Source organism: Amblyomma americanum, chromosome 8, assembly GCF_052857255.1.
Source record: "Amblyomma americanum isolate KBUSLIRL-KWMA chromosome 8, ASM5285725v1, whole genome shotgun sequence".
Classification (NCBI taxonomy): domain Eukaryota; kingdom Metazoa; phylum Arthropoda; class Arachnida; order Ixodida; family Ixodidae; genus Amblyomma; species Amblyomma americanum.
The window spans coordinates 93,558,712-93,584,446 of NC_135504.1; the positions used below are offsets into that span (position 1 = coordinate 93,558,712).

The window sequence follows — 25,735 nt, forward strand, 5'->3', positions numbered from 1 at the left end:
GACGGATGGGAAAATCAATGCAATAAAGTTTATCGTTTGGTAAGAGCTCCAAAATAACAAGAAAGCAACGAATAAACCAATTGTATACTAATACAATGAAAGTATCGGTTTGGTCACGTCTATGTACCCCAAGGGAGTAAACTTTCTCCGCCCATAGCCCTTTTTTTACGTGCTTGCAAACTCTGGAAAACGGTTTATTGCCGCCGCAAAGCCAAAGTCCACTCCACAATCGGTGCAATGAATGAACTGAAGGTTATAAACCATCCACTTTACGCAATTCGCGCAGTGCTTACGAGAGTAACCTTCGGCATTTTTCGTGTGGTGGCTACGGTCTGCATGAATGTCTCGACGAGTCACTGCGTCTGAACAAGACTTGTGCCTCGTTGGAGGTTATGAAAACTAGGAGTGCGAAAATGCACCACAGCCTGTCGAAATTCCACCGAGGTGAAAGCAGGCGTATCAGCATTCTGAGTTTGCAGCATGTGGTAGCAAATCTGGGTGTTGTTCATTTCCATGTCGAGAAGAAAATATGAAATTTACTCCTAAAACGCTTTCATTACTTCATTGGTTTTTTCGAAAAAAAAAAAGTTTCCCTGCGTCTATTGAATACTTTCTTTTACCAGTGCGTCAGAAACCTGCGCATCGAAATTCATCGCTTCAAAAGAAATCTCAAGTTTTATGACGCCACGTTCTTCTTGGCCTGGTATGCATTTCACTAACGCGTACTCCACACCAGCAGCATTTCTAAATTTCTTTGCTCTGTGAGACATTCTTCATGTGATTTCCTTTTCAGCGTTCACCCCGGGAATGTCAGTACAGCTGAGCGCTGCCAATTCAGTTCACCTGACGCGTTTACTATATAGATTCGAAGGCTCCTGCTTTAATAGGTGCTCAGTGACAATCTGTGGTTCAACGTTATCCATGTCGTCCTCCAAGAAATGCAAACCCTAGCCGTGGATTTGACACGCGGCCTTATGACCACTGTCGTGGGAGAAAAAGAATACAGCTTCTCATATTCATACGCTAAAACTTGCCTCTACCATCTTCCTGCGAAGCAAAAGGCAGCCGTTAGAAGAAGGAGTGTCGGGACCGCTCACAGGCACACATTAGGCGAAAAAAAAGTAGCAATCGTTTGTAATATGCCACATTTGTGAAGGCGAAAGGGCAACAACTTCGCTCATGTTCACGAATTCAAAGCGGAACTGAACTTCTCTTAAGGTACATAGGAACACAAATGTCCCAAACCACTTTTTCTGCTATTAAATTCCGACATGCACTGGGATAACCATTGAATTTTTTGTTCTGGGCAATTAAAAATCCTAACTAAACTATTTCGGCCGCAGTTCAATTAACAACACATAACAAATATAAGAAAAATAGACATACATTATCGGGCAAAAGCCGCTGCTCACTGGGAGCATAACTGTTTCCTTTTAGGGGGGGGGGGGGGCGAGGAGGGGGAGGGGGAGGGCTGGTACAACTTTTACAGACCGAGACCTAATTTTTTGTTAAAGGCAGCACAGAAAAGTGAAATGCGCAAGCTTTATGCTCAGCACGCAGTAGTCCTTTAGTTATGCCATTTTGAAATCCGTGGACATTAGTGTCCCGTGTACCTAAAAAGCAGGATATGCCGTAACATGCACCTCTTATCACTTCACTCGTATGCTTCATGACGGTGTATTAAGGCTTAGTACTGCTAAAGCAAACACGATCCCTCAGAGCAAGGAAAAACCACTTTATGGAAAGGGAGGTGGATAAAGAGCAAAATCAAGAAGTAACAAGCAGAAAATCAAGTGGTATCGCTGCGGACTGTCAGTGATAATTAAAGGCAGACAGGATGATTTGGACATGCAATATTTTCTGAATTCTTTGAGCCTGTATATTTCTAGCAGCATGTTCTCTCTAAGTAGTTCAATATTTTCGGCAACCAATTTGGAAGTGTTTGTAGCGCATATATCGTGCAGTAGGTTTTTATATTCCAGTACTTTCTGTAACGGGAAGAATACCTGGGGAAGTTGTCTTCTAGGTTTGCCAACTGCCTTATGAATATACTGCCATCTTTTCTTTCCTGTTTATGAAACGCACTTCAGCGGCAGTCATATATTAATAACAGACGTCACGTTCTGTAATAAAGGTTGTTCACGTGAGCATAAACGACTAAATACATTTTTTACAGCTCGAAGAAACATATTTGGCATTAAGAGGAGCTATTGTGTACTTTCCATGGCGCTTGGTGTGCTACGCCGTTACTATATACGCCGCTCAGGCAACTTGCACATGTATACTGCTCACAAACCAACATGCAATCTTTTATTTTGTTTCCATCTTTATCTGCACCTAAAGTGGACTTTTCGCAAAGGGAAGAAGGCGACAAGGAAAAAGAAGAAAATATGCGCAACGTAAGCATACCAGTCTTCAAATATGAAAATACTACACTGTAAAAGACATCCTAGATTTGTAATCTGTTGCATAAGCCGATGCGCTAGACGAGCTGGTAAGCACAAATGGAACGTGAAGTATTTTTAGCGACTGATGAGCACGTCAAATATATTGATATTTTCATATTTACTACAAATTTCTCATTTATAACGTGCGCTATGCATCAGAACATCGTGCGTAGTCAACTTAACCATAAATGCAACCAAATAACAACGAAATTGTATCCTATAATGTAGCCGGCAACTTTGTTATGCAAATGTTAATATCAACAACTCTTAATCATTCGATAATGTGTTATAATATGGTACTCAAGAACAGCGTGAGCCTCTCTCATGGCGCACTTTGTGAACACGACGACAGAGTGAATAAATATTAGCGCCCAGCGACTGTATTTCCACAAATAAATCATAATAGGAATAATTAAGATGTCAAGTATAACACCAACTCAACATGGCACAACAAAAAACATGATTTCGAAAGGGACTTATAACAGCACATAAATTAAGACAAAAAATAAGAATGGTTGCAAAAGGAAAGAAAATGTGTAAAGCGGCAAAAAATTTCACAGTAATATGAACGTTCAAAAAAGAAGTGGTCGAACCGGATGAGCAACAATATTAAAAATAAGAGATCAAAAAACTAATAACACACGTAAAACTCTAAAGAACTCGGCATGACCACAAGGAGTGCACAGGTTGGAGCGAGCCACCTACGGGGCACTTTTCGCATATGGCAGTAGAAAGAATAAAGGGAGAGAAAGCTTATAACCAGGCCTTGTGAGCAAATGAGACAAACAAAAACAAATTAATATTAGCTATTCGGGAAAAGAGGAACGGTACGCTGTTTCCATTAGGTTACCCGCTGGCACAGGCACAGACAGTTTATTTTTCATTCTTTCTGATCCGGAGTTCCCGGGTTCGAACCCGACCGCGGCGGCTGCGTTTTTATGGAGGAAAAACGGTAAGGCGCCCGTGTGCTGTGCGATGTCTGTGCACGTTAAAAATCCCCAGGTGGTCGAAATTATTCCGGAGCCCTCCACTAAGGCACGTATTCTTCCTTTCTTCTTTCACTCCCTCCTTTATCCCTTCCCTTACGGCGCGGTTCAGGTGTCCAAAGATATATGAGACAGATACTGCGCCATTTCCTTTTCCCCAAAACCAATTATTATTATTATTATGCTTGTTTGCCCTTTGTATTGCGCTGCTCATGATGGCGACCCGAACCTTAACACGAGGAAAGGAATGAATTATGTTGTGAAAGGTGTCGGCGGAAAGATAGGCTGTTAACAGGTGGCCAGTCAATGTGTTTTCAATTAGGCATGAATCCAGATGTGGCCACCGTTGCTGCGACACCTTCACATTTTTTCTCGTAACGTAGCTGAACGAAACAACCTTTGTCCACGTCTCCTTTTCAACAAGCTTATACACAAATGCACTAAAAAGTAGCGAGGCGCCTAACAGGCGCACATATTTTTCAGCTGTTGGAGTTTCTTTAAAATGGTATAATTTTTTTCGGAGTCTACTTGTTAACAATACGAATGTTGTAAAATTAGTTCTATTTGTTGAGTAATGGATGCTTTTTTTTCAGAAACCAATTATAAGAAGCTATTATTACTAAAAGTAATATAATTTTTTATATTTACAATAGTTACGAAGGTTGCGCTAATTCAAGGCCTACAATTTCAAGGAAAGTCCTTAGCCCGTTCCATAATCTGTAGCCAGCAAGTGCTGTACAGCGCATGACGTAGAGCTCTGTTGGATTTCAAGATATAAAATATTTTCTCCTCAACTGCACCAACGGTTGGCAGCTGTTCGCGGCTGATTTCAGGAAGAAAATATTGCATACATTAATTAAATCAAGCGAATTGACCAATACGTTGCATGCACGTAGCTGGGTTGTGCGAAGAGAAAGATGCGAAAGAAATTACTTCACACAACCCAAATTACCAGTGTCCAGAGTCTCTGGAAACGTGCATGCATTTATGCGATTATAAGGATTCAACGTCCGAAAGCGACTCACGCTATGAGGTACACCGTATGGAGGGCTCCGGATAATTTCGGCGTCCTAGGGTTCATTTCGCCTCCATCTAAATGCCAGCAGCCTCGGCTGAGATTGAACCCTCGTCTTTCGCATCAGTAGCGAAGCACCGCAACCACCGAGTCTCGATGGCGGCTCCAGAAAACTGCAGAGAAAAGGCGAACATTCGAGATTGGAGAGCCATACAAGTTTCAATTATTCTTATGGCCACCTACTATAATGCATAAAATTTTTATAAAGGAATTGAAATTCTATCAATGCTTCTCAAACATTAGTGTTGAAATAAGGATGTAGTGGTACTTCACTCCTAAAATTTAAGGAATAGGATATTTTCTTTTATTCACTATTAAAAATTAAAAAAATGAATGAAAAGAAATTTCTAGGCGTTACCAGAAGACGATATACACTCAAACGCATTAAGAATTAGGTAAGGTAACGCAATCATGGAAAACCAAGAGGACAATCACAATCACTTCCGGCTTTAGTGTTTATTCTTTCAGATTTTTACCCTTGACATGCGTCCTGTATTCCCCTTTTCTGAAAAGGAGCGCTCGTGACAGGTGAACATTAAGCGGGGAAGCTTTTCACGGTAATATAGCCAGACTAACCTCGACACGAAGCGCGCTTTCATGATGTTACCAAGGTAGCTAGTTTAAAGTAACACTACATGAGCCTGCTTGCTTTAACGCGTTAGCGTTAAAGGCTCCGTTTTTTTTTTTTAAATCTTGAGTCGGCGTTTTCAGCGTTGTGAGCGAACAATCACGGGTAAGGCTCTGGCAGGTGCTTTTCAGGTACGAAACTAGGAGGCGGGTATGCGTATCTATTGCCATCGTATCGGAAAACTCTCTCGGGAGACAAAAGATCTGCTTAAGTAACGCCAAAGCATGCCAGCATCTAAATCCACAGACAGAACAGAACTTCACAGCTGCCAAAGTTAACCAATAAGCGCAATGTTACCATCAAACGGTTGTTTATTATGGATGGAATCGGGCATTCATTAGAGAACGAAAGTTGCTTGAAAGCGGCGAAGAGAGAACTGGATATTAGCAAAAATCAGATGTATACATTAAGAGACAAAAAGCGCAATGTCATAAGCAATATGGATGAGATAGTTAAAGTTGTCCAACAACCGAACATAAATGTAAAATAGTAACTTTATTCAAGATGATGATAGAGACAGTAATGCACGGTAATGGGTCTACCCAGAAGTTGTGAAAAGAGGACTGAAAGAAGCTTTAGGAATAGTTCAGAGTCAAAATAGCTAGTGAAGACCACGTATCAGCAGATCTGCTGAAGGAATGAATGGATATTGTGCTTTAAAAAGTAGCCACCCTGAATACGCGATGCCTTATTATCTGGAGCGTAGAGAAGCTTGAAACGACGCCAATGTCATGTTAATTCAAAATAAAGGAGACGTTAATGACTTGAAAATATATGGGCCGATCAGCTCTCCTTTCAGTCCCCTAAACTGTATTCACAAAGGTAATCGCCTATAGAGACAGAACAACACTAGACCTGAAGCTTTCTTTAAGGGTACACGAGAACAAACCATATTTATACTACCAGTGAGGTGATAGAAAAATGCGCAGAATATAACCAAACCATACACACACACATTTATATATATATATATATATATATATATATATATATATATATATATATATATATATATATATATATATATATATATATATATAAGCTTCATATATCACTAGAAAGTAATACAGGGATTTGAGGGAGATGGTGCAGCCTGTTGGTGAGCATATTGTCACGCGTGAATGCGGGAGATCACTGATAACAAGAGACAGCGGCGGGCTTCGACGAACGTTGTTGTTGATGTTACCGTCATACAATGCCACATGCCCACATAGAGGAATTGACCAAGAATTGAGGGCCACGGAGAGTTTTTCAGGTAAATATTTCCTGCACGAAAATAAAATGAATGCTAAGGAAGGAAAGAGTAAACAAAAAAGAACAGCGAAATGAAATGGGAATTGCATAACGCACGCAAGAGATCTTGAGTGATGTTTATAGCCGAGTGGTTAAATGATAATGATAAGTGTAAGAATAAAAATATTAAAATAAAAAAATTACCAAGGTAGCCGATTTGATTCCATTAAAAAATTTTGGACGGCGGTAAAACGACTAGGCTGTACCCAAGTACCGTGGCTCCAAAAAACATGTATGGGCTGCTCAAACCAAGGTCAAGCTGTGGTAGTGGTTTCTCTAAAAGCCATCTTCTCATCGTGGTGTACCGGCGACAATAAAATAAAAAATGGTCTATGGTTTCGTGCTCACCACAGAATACACAGACGGGATTAAGAGCCAACCCAGGCCTGTGCAAATCCCATACAAAAATGTCCTATGGCCGGCTATAGAATTTTGGCCCAAATAGCTATAGACCTTTCCTATTTCTGTCTATAGCTGTCTATACAGGCTGATATATTTTTCTATAGAGAGCTTAAGACAATTTTATGGTTCCAAAGCTATAGCTTTAGTGGCATAGATTTTTCAATAGCTGACAATAAGCACCTCTATAGGTGCTTGTAGACGTTCATAAAAGGCCATAGACGGACAATTTTTTCCATAGACGCCCATAGGACTTTTTTGTACAGGATAAAAATTAAAGAGTGGGATCCGGCAGCGGAGCCTTCATAGAGATACCTCAAGCTACCATGAATTGCAATGATTGCCTGCTCCACGAATTCCTCAGGTGCAGGTAATCAGCAGATCTTAAATTCTTAACAAATTCTGTCTTCGGAACCTCGCTGCTTTAATGCACGCACGTCTTCAGATCACAGCTCTAGATCGCTGTCACTTCACTTCCTCTTTTTGAGGCGGCGCGTGCTTCAGGTCAGCGCTAAGCGAGCATGCGGAATGCACTGCGTCACTGGGCCCCCGGGATAGAAAGAGCCTCGTCCCGATGCGTAGCCTGTGTGTTTAAAAGAAAGTTCACTAGGAAAAGTATGATGCGCGCAAAAATCCAGCTCTACCGCTCGTACTAAAGCTTGAGACAGACAACGTGCACCACCTCAGGGTGCAGGTATCGCCGAGACTTCTGAAAGCCATCAGGAATGACCGCATAGTTGAGGTCTTCTATTGGCCTGATCATTCTGTAGTGTAGAAAATACCGACAGAGGAGCTTTTCGCTGAGTCCACGTCGGCGAATGGGAAATCAGACCCACGCACGGTCTCCTGATGTGTACCGACCATCACGGCGTCGAAGGTTATAGTGTTGGGCATCCCGGCATTCTTGGTCAAGAATTCGCACTCTGGCCAGCTGACGAGCCTCTTCAGCGAGGTGCAGGAAGGTGTGAAGATCTGCATTCGGGTCGATGTCATCCATATGCGGTAACATGGCGTCCATCATTGTGGTCACGTCGCGGCCGTAAACGAGACAGAACGGTGGCATATTTGTCGGTCCCTGTACGACCACATTGTATGCGAAGGTGATGTATGGCAGCACTTCGTCCGAAGTTCTGTGCTGAACGTCGACATACATTGAAAGCATGTCACCTAGCGTTTTTTTTAATCGTTCCGTAAAACCTTTCGTCTGAGGGTGGCAGAAAGTCTTTCGGTGGTCTGTATGACTGTGGCATAAAATCTGCTGTAGGAGGTCAGCCATGAATGCTGTACCCTTGTCCGTGATTAGGATCTTCGGTGTACTGTGACGCAAAACGATCTGATGAAAAATGTTGCCCCGTCAAGGGCTATGGTGCTCGGCAGAGCTGATGTTTCCGCGTACCGTGTCAGGTAGTAAGCTGGCACGATAACCCACTAGCATAGTAGTATTGTGCTTCGGGTGCGACCGCCAGGTAATCGCTTGTTTCTCGAGGCCATTGACCACGCCGCGGTCGGGGTGCATCGGCAGTATACCCTTGCAGACCCATTCGTCGGTAACGACAGTTGCGGTAGACGTGACCGGGCCCGCCGAAGTGATAGCACAGAGGGCGATGATCGGCAGTACGCCAGAGGTCGCTCTTTCAAAGAGGGACCTGAGAAGGGTGAGGAGGAAGTGGTTTGCGGCGAATATGGACAGGTGTATCGGGGCGATTTGGAGGCGGCGGTGGACGGCCAACGGCGGCGGCGGATGTCATCATCTGGGGTGTTGTGTTCGGTTGATGAGGGTCTGGCGGCGTGAACGCCTGTTGGACATCTGCACGAATAATGTCCGAAATGGGAGAAACCTGCGGCGCCTCCGGGGCTGGAAAGAGCTTTTGAAGCTCTTCGCGTACGGCGGTCCGTATGGTTCCCCGATGGACGTCGTCGCTAGAAGTATCGACACCGCTAGTAGCCATCAGCGAGGGCGGACGCTAGTACTGTCTGGATCGCATGACGAGTATCTTCTCCATCGTAATGGCTTCAGAAACAAATTCGGCGACTGTTATGGGCAGGCCTCGAACTAACCCAGCGAAGATATGCTCCTTGATGCCCCTCATAAGAAAGTGCAGCCTCTTCTCTTCGTACATGTTGGAATCAGCCCGGCGGAAGAGCTTCATGTCTTCGGAGTAAACGAGGACGGTCTCGTTCTGTGATTGGAAGCGAATCTGGAGGAGCAGCTGGGAACGTTATTTCCAGAGGACGGTGGTAAAAGCCTGCAAAAACTGGGTCTTGAATGAACCCCACGTTATTATTGTGGCCTCTCGGTTCTCAAATCAAGTACAAGCTGCACCCTCCAGCGAAAACAACATGTCCTGCAGCTTCGAGACGTCAGCCCACCTGTTGTATTGGGCTACGCGCTCGAACATCTTGAGCCAGTTCTCCGGGTTCTTGCCTGGAAAACCTTGAAAGGTGGGGGCTCACGTGGCTGCTGCAGCACGACGGTCGGCGAAGGGATGGCATCCGGCATGCTGACGGGGGTTTGTGTGGACACTGATGGTCGCGCTGAGCCGGAGGTCAGTGTCCTCACGGTCGGACGAGACTGCACAGGCTTGAGTTCTGGTTGCAGTCCTTGCAGCCGCTGACTACCTAGGTGGGTAGGCGTAACTTCGACTTTCAACGATTCAAGCGGGCGGGAGTCCCGGATTCCTAGAGGGGTCCTGGGCATCGGTTACGCTACCCAGCAAACCTACACCATGATGTCACGCGTGAATACGGGAGACCACTGATCACAAGAGACAGCAGCAGGCTTAGACGAACGTCTTTCGGATCACAGCCCCGGATCGCTGTCACTTCAACTTCCTCTTTTTGAGGCGGCGCGTGCTTCAGGTCACCGCTAAGCGAACATTCGGAATGCACCGTGTCAATATATTCATTCTTGGTTTGGTGAATAAATGATCATTTGCGAGTCAGCGCTTGTACTGTCTGTTATCTCTACATCCACCGTGTTTTGTGGCGTTTTATTTAAGATTACCAGAAAAAATTTGAATTTTTCGAAACCTCAGCAGTCATGTAACCATTGCGGAATCAGGCTGTAGAAGAGCCTTTGCGAAATACTTGAAGACAGCTAATTTGCCTGCACAGCTGCAATAGGCAAACGCATGGGGTAGTGTTTGTAGGTTGTTTTTCTCCTTTCGTTCTCCGGTCATGTCTTGTTAAGCCTGTACATGTTCGCTTTTATAGAACAGGCGTGTTTATAGTTTGTTTTTGATGTTCTGTACGGTTTTCTTGTTTTTCTAGATGTATATTGTTTGACCCTGTGTTGGATCTGTTAGCGTTTCCATGTGCCTCCATGTGTCACTGTGTAAAGTGCCTCCCAGTTACCATCCCCGCTCCCACCTCTCGCCGTCTCCTGGCCGGCGTTCCCGTTCTCTGATGCTCCGCCGCCAACCCGCCGTTCACGGGAAGAACTAACGGCCGCAGTTCCGAAGACAAGAACTGCGCCGCCGGCGACTCGCTAAAGACCTGTTTCCGTGTCTGCCAATATTATTACCGTTTTCGCTGAGGGAGTCGCCGTAGAAGCACTTATTGACACTGGCGCAGCCATTTCCATTCTCACTTACACCCTCTGCCGCAGACTCAAAAAAGGGACGACGCCTCTTCCTGCCGTTTCTGTCCGCACCGCCAGCGCTCATGACATTCGACCGTTATCCGCCTGCACCGCCCGCCTGCTTATCGAGAACTTTCCCTACACAATATAATTCATCGTCCTCGCCCGCTTTTCTCTCGACGTTATCCTTGTTTGGGACTTCCTCTCCACACATCACGCCGTTATTCACAACGCCGATGCTCAATTTGACTTATCGCCCTACAGTGACGCTCCCTTGGACGTACCCGGCGCTGCTGCCGTTACTGAGGTCGTCTCAGAGGACACAGACGTTCAGCCTTTCTCTTCAGTGCTGGTGCCTCTTTCTTGTGCTGCTCTCTGAGATGCAACTGTCACTTATATCCCCTCTTTATGATGCGCTGCAAAGAACTCTGTTTTGCTGCCTCATGCCGTGCCGACAAATATTTGTGGTTCCAGCGCTATTTATGTGGGCAACCCGTTCTCCTGCACTACCACTTTACTCCGTGGCCAATCGCTTGGTAGCGTTGCCGTTCTCGATCCCGTCCCAGCATACGCCCTCGTCGATAGTACGGCCGGCCTTCACGTCAACGCCATTACGCCTGTTCCCATCACCAATCAGTCTTCTGTAGATATTTTTCACCGTTCCGTCCACGCCGCCCTGGCGTCTACCCACCTAGACCAGCTTGTCGCCGTTCCGCACCGTTTTCAAGCTTCATTTGACTACTAGCAACCTTCCTTGGGCCGCACAACCACCGTTACCCACTATATTGACACTGCCACCCATGCCTCTTTGCGCCAACGTCCGTACCACGTGTCAGCCGCTGAGCGCCACATCATTGACGAGCAGGTAACCGACATGCTCAGGCTCCACGTGATACAGCAGTTGCACCGCCCGTGGGCATCGCCAGTGGTCCTGGTCAAGAAAAAAGACGGTTCTATCCGGTTCTGCGTGGACTACTGTCGTCCGAACAAGATTACACGCAAGGACGTTTACCCTCTCCCCGTATCGACGATGCCCTCGACTGCTTGCAGGGCTCTGAGTTCCTGCGCTGCGGCTACTGGCAGGTACCGATGGCGGAGGCTGATCGCCCAAAAACTGCATTCGTCACACCCGACGCGCTCTAAGAATTTAATGTGATGCCCTTCGGCCTCTGCAGTGCACCCGCCACATTCGAGCGCATGATGGACAACCTGCTCCGAGGGCTCAAATGGTACACATGCTTTTGTAATCTAGACGACGTGGTGATATTTTTCTAAGACTTTTCGACTCACTTCCAGTGCCTTGAGACTGTTCTTCGCTGCCTGGCCGATGCTGGCATCCAACTGAATTAAAAAAGTGCCGCTTCGGAGCTCGGCAGCTCACCATTCTCGTACATGTCGTGTTGAAGGATGGCGTTCTGTCGGACCTGGACAAATTGCGAGCTGCGGCAGGTTTACCGAAGTTCACTTCTGTAAAAGACCTCCCTAGCTTCGCCCGCGTCTGCTTCTACTTCCGCCGCTTTGTCCGCAATTTCGCAACTATCAGCGACGCCCTAACCAAGCTGCTTTCCGGCCAGGACCTTTCGGCCTGGTCGCCAGCCTGTGATGAAGCGTTTACGACACACCGTCGTCTCCTGACCACTCCACTAAATCTGAGTAATTTCGATCCTCGTTCTCCGACGGAGCTCTACACCGATGCCAGCGGCGTCGGCCTCGGTGCAGTACTCGCTCAGCGCAAGCAAGGCTTTGACGAATGCGTTGTCGCTTACGCCAGCCGGACACTCACAAAAGCTGAAGCCAACTATTCTGTCACCGAGAAGGAGTGTTTAGCCATCCTTTGGGCGATCGTAAAATTTTGCCCCTACTTGTACGGGTGCCCTTTTCACGTTGTTACCTATCACCACGCCCTCTGTTGGTTGTCCTGTTTGAAAGATCGCTCTGGTCGACTGGCGCGCTGGGCTGTGCGACTCCAAGATTACGGCAATCGCCTTGTCTATCGTTCCGGCCGTAAACATGCCGATGCTGATGCCCTCTTACGTTCCCCTGTGCCATCTAAGGCAGTGCCGTGTATATACGCCCTGCCTTTGACGTTTGAGTCCACTTTTTTTGAGAGCAACGCAAAGACCCATGGGTCATTGCCTCTTAGATCTCTTATCTGGCGAAGCGTCTCGACCTTTTTGCCGTGCTCTCTGTCGTCAGAGTCCAGCTCGTCTCTGTCGTCAGACATGAGCTTCTTTACCGCCGCAACTGGTCGCAAGTGGCTTCTTGTAATTCCGACCCATCTGCGCTCCGTCATTTGCTATTCCTACCAAGATGATCCCCAGTGGGCCCATGCCGGATTTTTGAAGATATTCACCCGTTTACGACAGCGGTACTACTGGCGTCGGATGTTCCGTTATGTTCGCCAGTTCATTCAATACTGCAGCACATTCCAATGCCGAAAAAATTCACCTCGCCGACCTGCCGGTCCTATGCAGCGGCTGCCTTGCCCAGCGCAGCCCTTCGAGCGTGCTGGCATTGACCTCTACGGCCCTCATCCCAGTACATCAACTGGCAACCGCCGAATCAGCGTTGCCATGGACCACCTTACACGCTACGCTGAAACGCCGCCTTTACCATCTGCTACAGCCCACGATATTGCATCCTTCATCCTCCATCGGATCATTCTTCGCCACGGTGCTCCCAACGAGTTGCTCAGTGATAGAGGTCTGACCTTCCTCTCTGAAGTTGCAGAAGCTCTCATTCTGGAGTGCGACATTGTTCACCGCACCAGTTCCGCCTACCATCCGCAGACAAATGGCATGGTTGAGCATTTTAAGCGCACCCTTGGTGACATGCTGGCGATGTGTGTTGCTTCCGACCACTGTAACTGAGGCCGCGTTCACCCTTTCGTCACATGCGCTTATAACTCCGCTGCTCAAGCCACCACCGGATTCTCTCCGTACTTTCTCCCGTACGGCCGTGAGCCTTCTTGCACAATGAACGCCATTCTATCTTACCGCGCTGATGCTTCCGGATTTACAACTCTTTCTCAAGCCTCAACTTATGCCGAAGAGAGCCGACAGCTTGCCCGGTCCTTCACTTCTAACGCCAAGCAGCAGCAGCAGAAAGGCACCTGTAATCCCCCTGCACTACCTCCAACTTACATTCCTAACTCTGGTCTGGCTCTCGGCATCCTCCTCAGGTCCCGGCCTTTGCTCGAAACATATTAGCTGTACCAGGGACCCTACCGTATTCTTAAGCAGACATTCCCCGTCAATTACCTCATCGAATCCCTTACGCCATCCCCTGATAATCGTCGCCAAGGGTGCCCCAGTGTCCACACGACCGGCCTCAAACCATACTACGACCCCGGCGTCGTCACATTCTCCTAGGCCGCCTGGACGGCGCGTTTTCGCCCGGCGGAAATTGTAAGACTGGACTTCGGCTCCGGAATCTTCAGAGGCTGGCGCTTAACGAAGAAGACGACGACAAGTGCCGAACGCTCTGTCCCTCGTGCGTGCTCTGGACAGAACGCTGCCTCTGGTCTCTAACAGGACTGTACCGCTGGTTGTTCGCGACGCAGTTCTTTGCCATACGTTCTTTATTCGGAATCTCCTGCTGTTTTTCATCATCGAGTTTGGTGGAGATCTGCACGGCTTCAATTGCTTTACCGGGGTCCGTGCTAAGGGTAGGCACTTCGTCTGAGACACCATCTTCGGTTACAATGAAAGATGATGCCGGCACGGTATCTTGGAACGCACGCTCTTCGTATCTTTTCAGCATATTGATGTGAGAAAGCTCCTTAAGGTTGCCCAAGTGGATCCAATAATCCATGTCATTCTTTTTTCCACAAACCAAAAATGAACCTTTCCACTGCATTAGCAGTTTATTGTGACTTCTTGGCAAAAGAATGAGGGCACGATCTCCAACCCTTAAATGCCGCTTCTTGCTGTTCCTCTGATAGTATTTCTTGTGAGACGGTTGGGCATGCAACAAATCTTGAAGTGCCGCTCTCACAGTTTGCTCGAGACGTTTTCGTAGATCGAGAACGTAACCATAAGTCGGCTTGTCTCTTCTCCCGGCTCTTCCCTGGTCCAGACCTCTCTGAGAACTGCGAGCGGTCCTCACGCGTGACGTCCAAATATCAACGCAAAGAGAGAAAACCCCACACTCGCCTGCGGCACCTCTCTGTATGCGAACAGAAGCGGAGCAATATAGCGATCCCATGTTTTAGGCTGCTCCTGACTGAGCTTCCCCAGCAACTGCTTGTGTGTGCCGTTAAATTTCTCCACCGTCCCATCGCACATTAGATGGTAAGGGGTCCTGCTATGATGCTTCACCGCCAAGAGATCGTTGAGCTCTTTCATTATTTCGGAAGTGAAACAGCAGCCCTGGTCACAAAGGATCTCTCTCGGAAAACCTATTCGTGAAAACATCTGCACCAAACCTTCTGACACGGCTGCTTAATCTGTCTTTTGCAGAGCCACGGCGTCGGGATACCGCGTGGCAAAATCGACGAGGGTGAGAATAAATCTGTTCCCTTTCGCTGATGTGGGCGACAGCGGACCGACAATATGGACAGCTACCGGATCAAATGGAGTGTCGATAAGAGGCATGCGTCCTAAAGGAGCCCTCCGTACTTTGCCTTTCGGGCACGTCCTTTGGCAATTGTCACACGACCTGACATACCTCTTAATCTCCTCCTGCACTCCCGGCCAGTAGAACTCTTCCAGAACTCGAACTGTGGTCTTCTTAATGACCCGGTGCCCCGCCAACGAGCTATCGTGGGCGAGACTTAACACCTGTGATCTACAAGACTTTGGAAGTACTACTTGTCGAGCCACTCTGTCGGAAGCGAAGTGATAGAGGCGATACAGTAAATACTTTTCAACAGAATACGAGTGCAAAGTGCCGTGCTTGCCATGGAACACCTTTCCTACTTTCACCCAACAAGCCTTCAATGACTCATCGTCTATTTGCTCTGCTTCTAGCATTTTCTTGGTGAACCTCATGGGACAAACCGTTAAAGCAGTTCTTTCCCTCCTTTGTCCAGAAACTTACTTTCCAGCAAACACCACTTTTCGGCCCTCGCCCTCACCATTTTCACTGGCGACCTCGTCATTGTCTATGCCAGAAAATAATTCAGCAACCCCCACCGATTTCTTCCAATTAATGTCTGGATTTGATAGCCGACGGGCCTCCGGTATATTCCCATTTATGACGTCGCACAGTGGTGTCTCCATGCAATTTACCAGGCCCATGTCAGTGAAATAAGGGGAAGCAATCAACAAGGACCAACGTAGATATCGAGCCGGTAAGAGCTGAGTAAGGAACTCCGAACCACCACTGTATTGCTCTCCGTGTCCCGTAAAACACGTGCGGGCAGTGTTGTGGGCGTTACCGAAGAAAAGTGACTACATACGTTACTCGTTACGCAAGAAAAAAAGAAACACGTTGCCGCCCTACGTTACCTACAAAAAAGTAACGAGTTACCCTTACCAAAAAAACTACCGCACGTTACTTTGCCGTTAGTTCATGGCCAAAAATTTTAATTAGTGCTTCTTCTTCCTAAGAACTCATGATAAGTTTATAAAGCTCTTATTTCGCATAAAACTTCTACCTTAACAACCATTTTACGCGAAATCCTGATTTAATGAGAATAATTTGCAGAAATGTGACATTAAACACAAAGTGATAATTCATCATCAATTCTAAACTCACGAAGTAAGCATTGCTGAACTCTCAGCAAATCTACAGTAATTCTGAAAAATGTGCTGTTCCAAAATGCTCGGCATGCTTCCACTCTGTAGAGAATCGTGTGTGCGAGTGGTTCGGGAAGGTAGGTGAAGGCAAGTGTGTGAATGCGTGTTCGTGCGCATGCTAGGTGCTTTGTTGCTATTCTGTCTTAATTTTTAGTTAGGTGCGTTGTCGAGAGCAAGTGTTTTCGGGCATGCATGCGAGCCGCAACAAAGGTCGTCGAGAGCACCTGTATATTTCGTTTATTTGCAACATCACTCTAGGTGCTCTGCGCTTTTTTTTCCTAAGAAAGGGGGCAGAGTCGGACACAACTAGAAAAAAAGTAACTAGTAACGTGACACCTCACGTTACCGAAAAATGTTAACGTAAGTACGTTAACCGTTGCAGTTACCTAATGGTAACCAGTACGTTACTAAGTTACCGAAGGTAGTAACGCGTTACGGGTAACGCCGTTACCTGTAACGCGTTACCGCGAACACTGCGTGCGGGTAGGCCTCGGAGCTCTCCCTCTAGTACAGGCATGTGTAGGGCGTCTGCAGGCTTTTTCTCGACAAGTCCGACCAACACCTTATCTTCAACTGGTTCAAGCCTATATGCTGTTCTGGACAAAGTTTCATGCTCAACACTCTCTGGCTGAACACAACAGGACGACTGCTTCGGGTTGTTGTGCTTTCTTAAGCAGGAGCTTACATCAAGCCCTGTTTTTCTACAATAAACGCAATAAAGCTGTTTCGGCTTAGAGCGACAGTCGGCGCCTTATGTCCAGGTCGGTTACAAATGAGACACCATCCTGACCGTCTACTTGATGGTACATCCTTCTCTCTGGGAATGCCCACCTCGAACGATTATTTGAACGAAGACAAGTTTCATTACCGCTGGGCCTCTGGAAAATTGTCTGCTGCCTCAGCCATTTTGTCTAGCGTCTTGCACTCTCTTTCTCGAAGGGAAATCGCCAGACGACTATGACACTTCCTGATGAACTGTTCGGCCACCATCAAGTCACATAAATCATTTCACGTTCTGGCCGTTCCCGACATCTCTACCCATGGATCAAAAAGTCTGAGCAACCATGCTGCGTATTGCTTGCCTGTTTCTTTATCCAGCGGCTTACTTTCATGAAACCTTTCGCGATAAACCCCTGCTGTGAACCGAAAAGGTTCGACCAGGGCTATTTTTGCCTTATCATAATCCATTGAATCTGCTGGAGACAATCGACCGAACACAGGGAGAACCTCCCCAGTCAAAGACATACTGAGTGTTGTAGCCCATTTTTTCTTGGGCCAGCTGTGCCCTTCTGCGATACGCTCAATACGCTTGAGGCATGCAGCCAAGTAATCCCTGCGATCGTCGAAAGGCGGGATCAATTTGTGAGGCCTAACCGCTGCTGAGGGCCCCGGTGCGGGTTCTCGATTACTCCCACCAGCTTCTGCGAGCCTTAATTGGAGCTACAATTTAAGGTCTTCGGCTTCTGCTAATGACTTCGCATGCTCGCGTTCGGCTTGTGCTTTGCGCTCCTCAGCCTCTGCTTGCGCCTTCGAGACGCTCGCGTTCGGCTGCCCGTGTAGCGCATTCCGTCTCTTGCTCAGCTGCCTCCGCGTGCGCAGCTTGGCGTCTTTCAACCCCAACTCCTTGCCTAATAAATTAACTCCTTTACTGTGCTCATCGTTTCTTTTTACGGAACCACAACAGGCGGAAAAAACCGACGGCTTCGTCCTCTCGCGCGGACGCCAATTGTCGCGAATTGGTAACTCATCCCCGACTTTCTGCAGGGGAACGCATTCGCGGGCAGATTCGAACAAGAGGACAAGAGAGCAAAGAGTTCGAAGGAAACAAAATGAAGCCGTATATATAATTGAAAGAAAAAGGGGCCAATAAGAAACGAACACGAAAACAAGAAAAACACACACTCAACAAGCGTACAACACTACTGAATACAAGGAAAGAGTTCACCATGTACTGTGCCTCCCAGGTGAAGCGGGGATGCCTTGTAGAAATGGCGGATGCGAGTGGTTGTAGTGCGACGCATCGCTGGCGCTGCGTAGAAAGAAGCGACGGAAGGGAGCCATGTAGTATTAGGAGCAGAGAGGAGCACAGAGAGACGCCGGTGGTCTCCCTTCAAGAGCCCGAAGAACTTGGCAGCAGCCGGAAAAACGTAGCCAGGTCCCGTCGACGGCGTCACGAAACGCCAGAGGCTCAAAGCAGGCTATCCAAGGGTGCCTTTAGGCAGCACGGACTCTCAATCCATCGGCTGCTGCCTGCACACTTGAAAATTACGCAGGAGGCTTACGTCAGTGATCCAAGAGAGTCCAAGGCAGTCCACGGACCCAACGTCCGATGGCTGCCACCTCAACGCTTAAATGACACAACCTCTGCTGCGCTGTCTCCCTTCCCACTTCGGTTTCCTGACACGTAGGCTCTCCGCTCCTCGTGCTCGCGACTCTCTCTGTCGCCATCGCCTCGCGCATACTATTCGCACAGGCGAATGGTATGTGCGAATCCTCCGCAGAAGTTTTGTGCAGCTCACACAATATTCCACCATATATTAAGCAATACAATTTTATGAGGAAGGCTGTCAGGCAGAGAGATACGATCATGGCATTGCTATTCGCCTGTTTACACAAGCTTTCCACAAGACTAGTGTTACAGTTTTACAGATAAGATTTAATGAAGAACACCTTAATAATCTCAGAATTGCCGAGGAAATTGCGGTTCTAAATCATTCGGGAGATGAACTGCAACGCGTAATCAATCACGACGGTAGCTATTTGGGCGATTTCTTGTATCATTACGAAAAGTAGCGCTCGATCAGGCACGACAAAGCCAACAGGACACCAAATGCGCTCTTCGTGATCAGTGAGCTTGGCAGAGCAGAACGTTAGGCCTAAAATCAGTAATCAGAAAGGTAAATTTTTCAACAGCCTCGGAAGAGAACCGCAGTTTACAATCGGTAGCTAGGTGCTGGAAGTGGTGAATGGATGTACGTCTGCATAGTGCAGGTAGTGAGCGCATATCCGGATCAGGAGAGTGAAATAACTAGAATAACAAGTATGTGGCATAGTTCATTTGTCACATTATAGCAGATCACAAATGGCTGTTTACCGATACCCCTCAAGAGTTCAGCATATATACCTGCATATTACCGGCATCCACGTATGGCGCAGAAACATGGAAAAGCACAACACAGAGAGCTATGGAAATGAAAATCATAGGTGTAACGTTAAAAATCCGGAAGAGAGCAGAGGGAGCAAGCGAACAAACTTGTGTTAATGGCATCCTAGTTGAAATCAACAGGACGAGAAATAACAAGGGGTAGGGGATATCATGCAAAGGAGAGATGACCGATGGTCCCTAAGGGAAACTTACCAGATTCGAAGAGAAGGCAAGCGCAGCAGGGGCGGCAGAAAATACTTGGGCTGATGACATTAAGAAGTTTGCAAGTCTGCGGCAAAAGGGTGGCCGCAGTTGGCACAGGGCAGTGTTAATTGGAGGTACGTGGTAGTGTCCTTTGCTCTGCAGTTGGTGCTATCCGGCTGATGATAATCTTGAAGGTAATGAAGAAATTTTGACGACACGGACAAACTGTCTGATCTTATCCTGTTCAGTACAGCTGTGGTTCGAAAATCCAAGACATAATACTACTTTTACCACATTATTGTGCAGAAGGAAATTCTCCTAGCGCCCAATAAATCAGCAGAGCTCGCGTTGATAGACTAGCTATGGGTGTCTTTCAACGACGAAAACTCAGGATCTCATGCCGGTTGTAGTGACAGAACTTCGACGTAAGGGGAATGTAAGAGTGTTCTATAATGTCGCAGCTGGTTAAAAAACGAAAATTTGTCCAAGTAGTCCTCTTCTGCGGTACCGTTTTCTCCCTAAGCTTCCAATTTCTTCTCTCACCTCTTGACTTGGTAAAATTATCGACAGAGTTTGGGAGATGTATTTGTCGTTTGTCTCGATATGACATGTTTATTTTGTAGCGGAAGACGTTTACTGGCAGCAAAAAAATTGTGATTAGAAGTGGGAGCCTTGCTGATCTGTTAGCTTCTGTGCTTACGTGCGCTGTACTCTACTATTTCCTCTTGATCATTAAGCACTTCGTTAACTCCAAATTATAGATAATCAAATTATGACAGAGAAAAAAATGCATCTATCATAGATTGAGATGATATGCAGCATAAAATATCAGGACACTGAGGATTCGTATTAACGCGATGCTGTGATAAAACAACGCCATTTGTAACAGGTACCAAGAAGGGCGGAATACCAGCTTCATGAGGCGATACATATATCCGTGACTGTTATTCAGCCCGCAAAACGTTCCTAAATAACTTAAAAATGAAATGAGCTATTTCAGTAAGCTTTATTTTATATGTGGAGAACCACCTAACACCACTAAGACTTGCTTTGAAAAATATCTGTAATATTTGCGAGTGCAAAACAATGGTAAGGAATTATGCAACTACCTTTGAACAAAATTTGCACCTCGTAAAATTTTTTATCAAACGTGCAGCTGCTGAATGGAACAGAACAGCTGGTATTGCTGTTTGCGAAGAATGGACCACAGTCCCTACATAAAACGAGCTGCTGGACTTCTAAAAAAATTCCATACAGCGGGCTTGGGTTTCGCTATACCTTGTCTCATCAAAATCGGATCAACGTGAGTACCTGAAAACACTCAGGGGATCGGCTGTCGACAGCTGTACCTCCCAAGAGAAAGAAATCTATAGAGACCGTCTTAAACGGTGCATGTATTTTGCAGAACTTGTTTCTCTAAATACGGTGATCTCACTGTCTGGCTTCATCATTTCGAAATTTCCTTGGCGAATAACGGCAAATTGCGGTGATGGTTTATTATCAAAACGTTCACAGCTTTCTAAAAGGTTGCGTCAATTTTAAGCGGCCACAACACCGGTATCCAACACTACTGGTTTAGGCCTTTGTTTAAGAAAACTGCCAAATTGAGGCAGCAGCTGAAAGGCACGTAATAAATAATTAATTGGCCATTTTGAGACAAGTTCTTGACAGAGAACGCGCTTTAATTACGTTACAGGCATCATTGTATGTTGGCATTTACTGAATTTTTAAATGAAGGTATTATTAACACACAAGCGTTTTGTGAGCTGAGCTGAAAATACTGGAACGTATTGGCTGCTATAGTAAAGCAAATAAATCAAGTTTTTACTCGGCCAAGGAATAAAGGGGAAGATGATCGGTTTATTGTTTATGAAGGTTTAACGTCCCAAAGCAACCCAAGCTATGAGGGACGCCGTAGTGAAGGGGTCCGGAAATTTCGACCACATGGTGTTCTTTACGTGCAGTGCCATCGCGCAGTACAAGGGCGTCCAGAATTTCGCCTCCATCGAAATGTGACCACCGCGGCCGGGATCAAACCCGTGTCTTTCGGGTCAGCAGCCGAGTGCCATAAGCAAAATGGGTAGAAGAAACGCTTCAAAATGAGCCATTCTCTATAAAAGACCAGCACTGAAGAAATTCGTATTTCGCATTATCTAAAATTAATTGCTTGACAAGCCAGGATATTTATACGTCACTGATGGAATACACCACCCGACAAGCATGAGGGCATCATGATATCGTAGTTGAGAACAGTTATTAATACGGTACGTTTCAATACATTGCAAATAATGATTCGATTATTTGACATAAGTCACGGTGATAAAGATGACGTGGTTCAAATCTGATGGCCTTATTGTTTGTCAAGTTAGTTAAGATGAAATTTCTGTTTTGCTAAATGTGAGTGGAGTTTGTCCAAAAGGGCTTAAGTTTCTTTCAACTCTCTGCAATACACATCTCGCCACCTCTTTGCTTTTCAAGTTACATTAAGGGGCAATTCATGATCATCTTACAAATACAATTGCTGAGCATGAGCTACTGGAACATAGTGATATTAATACCTTAACAGCGCATATATGCTCTCTTTCATAGTGTCTACCGGCGGGATCATGTCAAGGGGACCATGCTAATGTACACACTAGGCCCAAATACTTAACCTAAACGTCTTCCCACAAACATAGGTAAACCCCTTCCTCGGGTATCAAAGAGCTGGTATTGAGGGAAGATCAAACAATTGTCTTTTGACCTCTTTCTGAAAATCATTTTGGGGTATACAGAATCTGCAGTGTAATCCATGCTTTGCCTGAACTGCACCACTTAAAGAAGGCTTGTGTCTGCGCCATGCTTTCCGGCCTTATATACACACCAAAGGTTGTAGAAAAAAATATATATTCATATATATATGTATATATGTATGTGCGTATTGTATGTGTGTGTGTGTTTGTGCGCGCGTGCGTGTGTGGCCTTTGTTCTGCCTTTGCAATTCAGTGTATTTATTATTTAATTATTTTGGGTTTTTTTATGTTGTGATAATTACCTTTGTGTAGAGATGCTTAAGGTGCTTTATTTCATTTTTGCGTTTTACTGCAAGGGGTCCCTTTAATCTTGTTAACTTAGAGACCGCTTTCTGTATTCGTTTTCTACATGAGAATTTTGCTTATATTTCTTAATAAAGTTTGAAACTCAGAAACTTCTCAAATAAGGAACGTAGTTCTTCAACTGCGCTCAATTTTTTCTTCACAAGCAAGACGGAAGTGCTCGGGAGAAGAATTTCTAAATCTATTCTTTGCACGGCCAACATAAAGCTGGGGCGTGTCTGTTTCCTGTTCCGTCTGTTTGTCATTTAGATGGGGCTAAAGCTTAGGGCACAAAACGCAGTCCCGTTCAGCCCGCGACCTGCACGTGCAGCTGATGCTGACACTGTAGCAAACTTAGTGATCCTATCGTTCGTTTGTGGATACCATCGTTTAAATTCGCATTCGTAGTGCCGTTCCTCAAGTAAGGCAAGACAGCGCTGGAACTGGCATCTTGCTGGCATATGTCTCAGATGTTTCATAGCCAAACAATACAAAAAACAGGTGTAGGGAGGACTATTTCAGTGGCCAGCCGCAAGTAAGCCTCTCCACTTTGCGTGACTATATTCGACTAGATGTAAATTCGTAACTTAGTGCCTTGTACTTTAGAAGCTCTTTGAAACCACTACATGCTTGAGGTCTATCTGCATTTGCGGTATTCATGTTTTGTGAAAAATATGGCTGCGTTCTTCAAAACAGAATACAGGATTGCTAGGAAGGCACTGGTTTAAAAGCTATCTCCTGATTCTAGTGCTCAAATTTGCGTGCTACCACACGGTAAACATACGGCCAGGGCACACTTTAGGCATGGAGGGGGCTTGTGAAATAATTTCTTCCAGATATTTGCCTGTTTTGTGTTAATTATAACATGGGTGTTAAGTGCACTTATCGGCTTGAGAAAAAGAGCGGACAAACTTTACTGGTGCCTTGTGGTTACACGGGTGCTTCGTCCATGTCGAGAAACCGTCGTTGTAGATAGCCCTGCAGCCTTGATAGATCAGCAGTCACTGATAAGAAAGCTCTGTGACAGCCAGCCTGATATCCCGCTCTTAATTGGTGATTTCGTTGCTGTCCGGTTCCCTCAGTTGTTCGGGGCAGTTCAAGGCTATGTGAATAACGCCGGAGGCATCCCCAAAGAATGAACATGGACTAGAAGGGCGATGTTCTGCCCAGAGTTTTTCGTAACATACATCATTTAGAAGCACAAATGCTCCCATGTTTCTCGACGTCGTCAATAGTTGCCTACTGAAGAAACCACATAGCACCCCTCGTGTAAATGAGGGATAAACAACTACGAAACAGCGCTGCGACAGAACGACGGTAGATAAAAGAGAAGAGAAGCGCTGACTTTCAAGCGAATATTCATTGATCGTCCAAGCCTACAGTAGGCAGGAAGCGAAAAGGTAAGAGTAGAAAATACAAAACTGGCAAAATCGCCAATTGCGAAACAACGATTGCCTTACCAGGAAAACAGGTCAGCTCCTTTGGAGCGCTGAAAAGTGTCGTACTTCTTTTGTTACCAATTGCTCCCAGCATTCTGCGCACCCTTCGCTCCAAATACATCCAGAAGGTTTAAAGAAACGAAAAAAACAATTCCTCCCTCTGTTCTGCAGGCGTTTTAGTTTCACTAGATTAAATGAAGGATAGAAGGACGAGTAACAACCAAGTGCTTGATCCCGGAGTCTCGAAATGCAATTATCCCCGTCGTGCCCAAAGTTCCCCACATTTTGAACAAAAAAGTGCAAAAATTCGACAGGAATGGATGGTGTTCGGCAGCTGAGGAACTTAGGGATTATCTATACGAATGAATATCAAATATTACCGCAAGATAACTAGTGCCAAATGGCATGCCGCCTTCGCTGGACTGCCGGGGCGATGTGGTGTAATGAAATCAACGGTTTACCGGAAACCCATCTAGTAGAAAAAGGTCCTGGCTTGAAGTATCGAGCGCCCACAAGGCCTGTTGAAATAAAGGTCATTTCGGCACCTCTACAAGGGCCTTGTTCGCAATCTGTAATTGTGAACTAGTCATCTCGTGGCAAGGCCGAAACAGCGTTTCTTTAAGAATACCCTTTTATAAAAGGGTGTGCGCTAGAGGACAGTTTTACTCCATTTTTACTCCTTTTGTTTATAGTGTTCCTTCTTTCAAGTTAAGCATAACTGAGTCTTGTGGTCACTTCTAAGCTAATAAAACGGGAAGGTGCCCCGAAAGATTTGTTTAATAGAGCACGCAAAGTCGCTGAAAGGATCCATGTGCTATTTGCAGACGTGCCTTTTTCTTTTTTAATGTTTCTTTCTTCTTCATTGTTAGTGTACCAGGATAGGAGGTACAAAAGTCACAGGGATGCCCGGTGGACAATCGATCCCCATTATATACAAAACTGTAAGCATAAACTCTCCACTTTTCCAATTCATTTTAAAGCAAACTGTTACAAAGGACAAAAATAATACGGGAGCAACCTGGAAAAAAGTGCGTAGCTGTGCACACAAAACAGGAAACGGATGCACAATAATATACAGTGCTGTAATGTTGCATGTTACAGATTTGGCTTTGTGTAGGCAGTTCGTATGCAGAAAAAAAATAGAGAAAACAAGCAGTTAAACAGGCATAGCTGAGTTATCTAGATTAACCAAACTAGGTTACCTGTCGAACTAGGCAGATTTACCTTTGAGCGGGAATGACATGAAAAGCGGGAATGCTTCCGTAGGCTTTTTTAACGCCAAATGTTAAAAGTGTATTGATGCCGAAGAGCAAGAGAATTTTTTAACCTATTGCGATCAAATGAGAAGTATCTAAAGCAGAAGTAGAGTTCCGCTGATCGCGCTACATTCAGAAGAACTAGCGTGTCTTGCAGCTTTGTGATACATATTTGAGTCATCACCATTTTGGCAGTGTTTTCAGTTTCTTAGTATTGTGCTATTAACTGTGTATATATGTTTGCGCTTTGGACTGTGAATATACATACTGCAGTTGGTCACCGTTTCGCTTGTGTCGTTCTTCCTTCGTGCCGTGTGCGCACTCTTTTGTACTTGTTTGCCACACCCCAGCGAAAACAAGTTAAGTATTTACGATGTCTGCATAGGCATTAGAATTTACAGATAATAAAAACTTCGACTAGCACCAATGCGCAAGAGGTCGTAATCACGTTTTAAGATTACCTCCAGT

At 45.8% G+C, this 25,735-nt stretch overlaps 1 protein-coding gene across 1 annotated transcript in view; it reads left to right on the forward strand.

Moving 5' to 3' along the window:
- Positions 1–23,711, forward strand: part of LOC144102621 (uncharacterized) — a 73,569-nt gene extending 49,858 nt beyond the window's left edge. Inside the window, exons 3-5 of the mRNA XM_077635841.1 lie at positions 2,344–2,399; positions 20,655–20,801; positions 23,655–23,711. Coding sequence (XP_077491967.1) covers positions 2,344–2,399; positions 20,655–20,801; positions 23,655–23,711 — 260 coding nt within the window. The remainder of the gene's footprint in view (positions 1–2,343; positions 2,400–20,654; positions 20,802–23,654) is intronic.
- Positions 23,712–25,735: the final 2,024 nt, after the last annotated feature.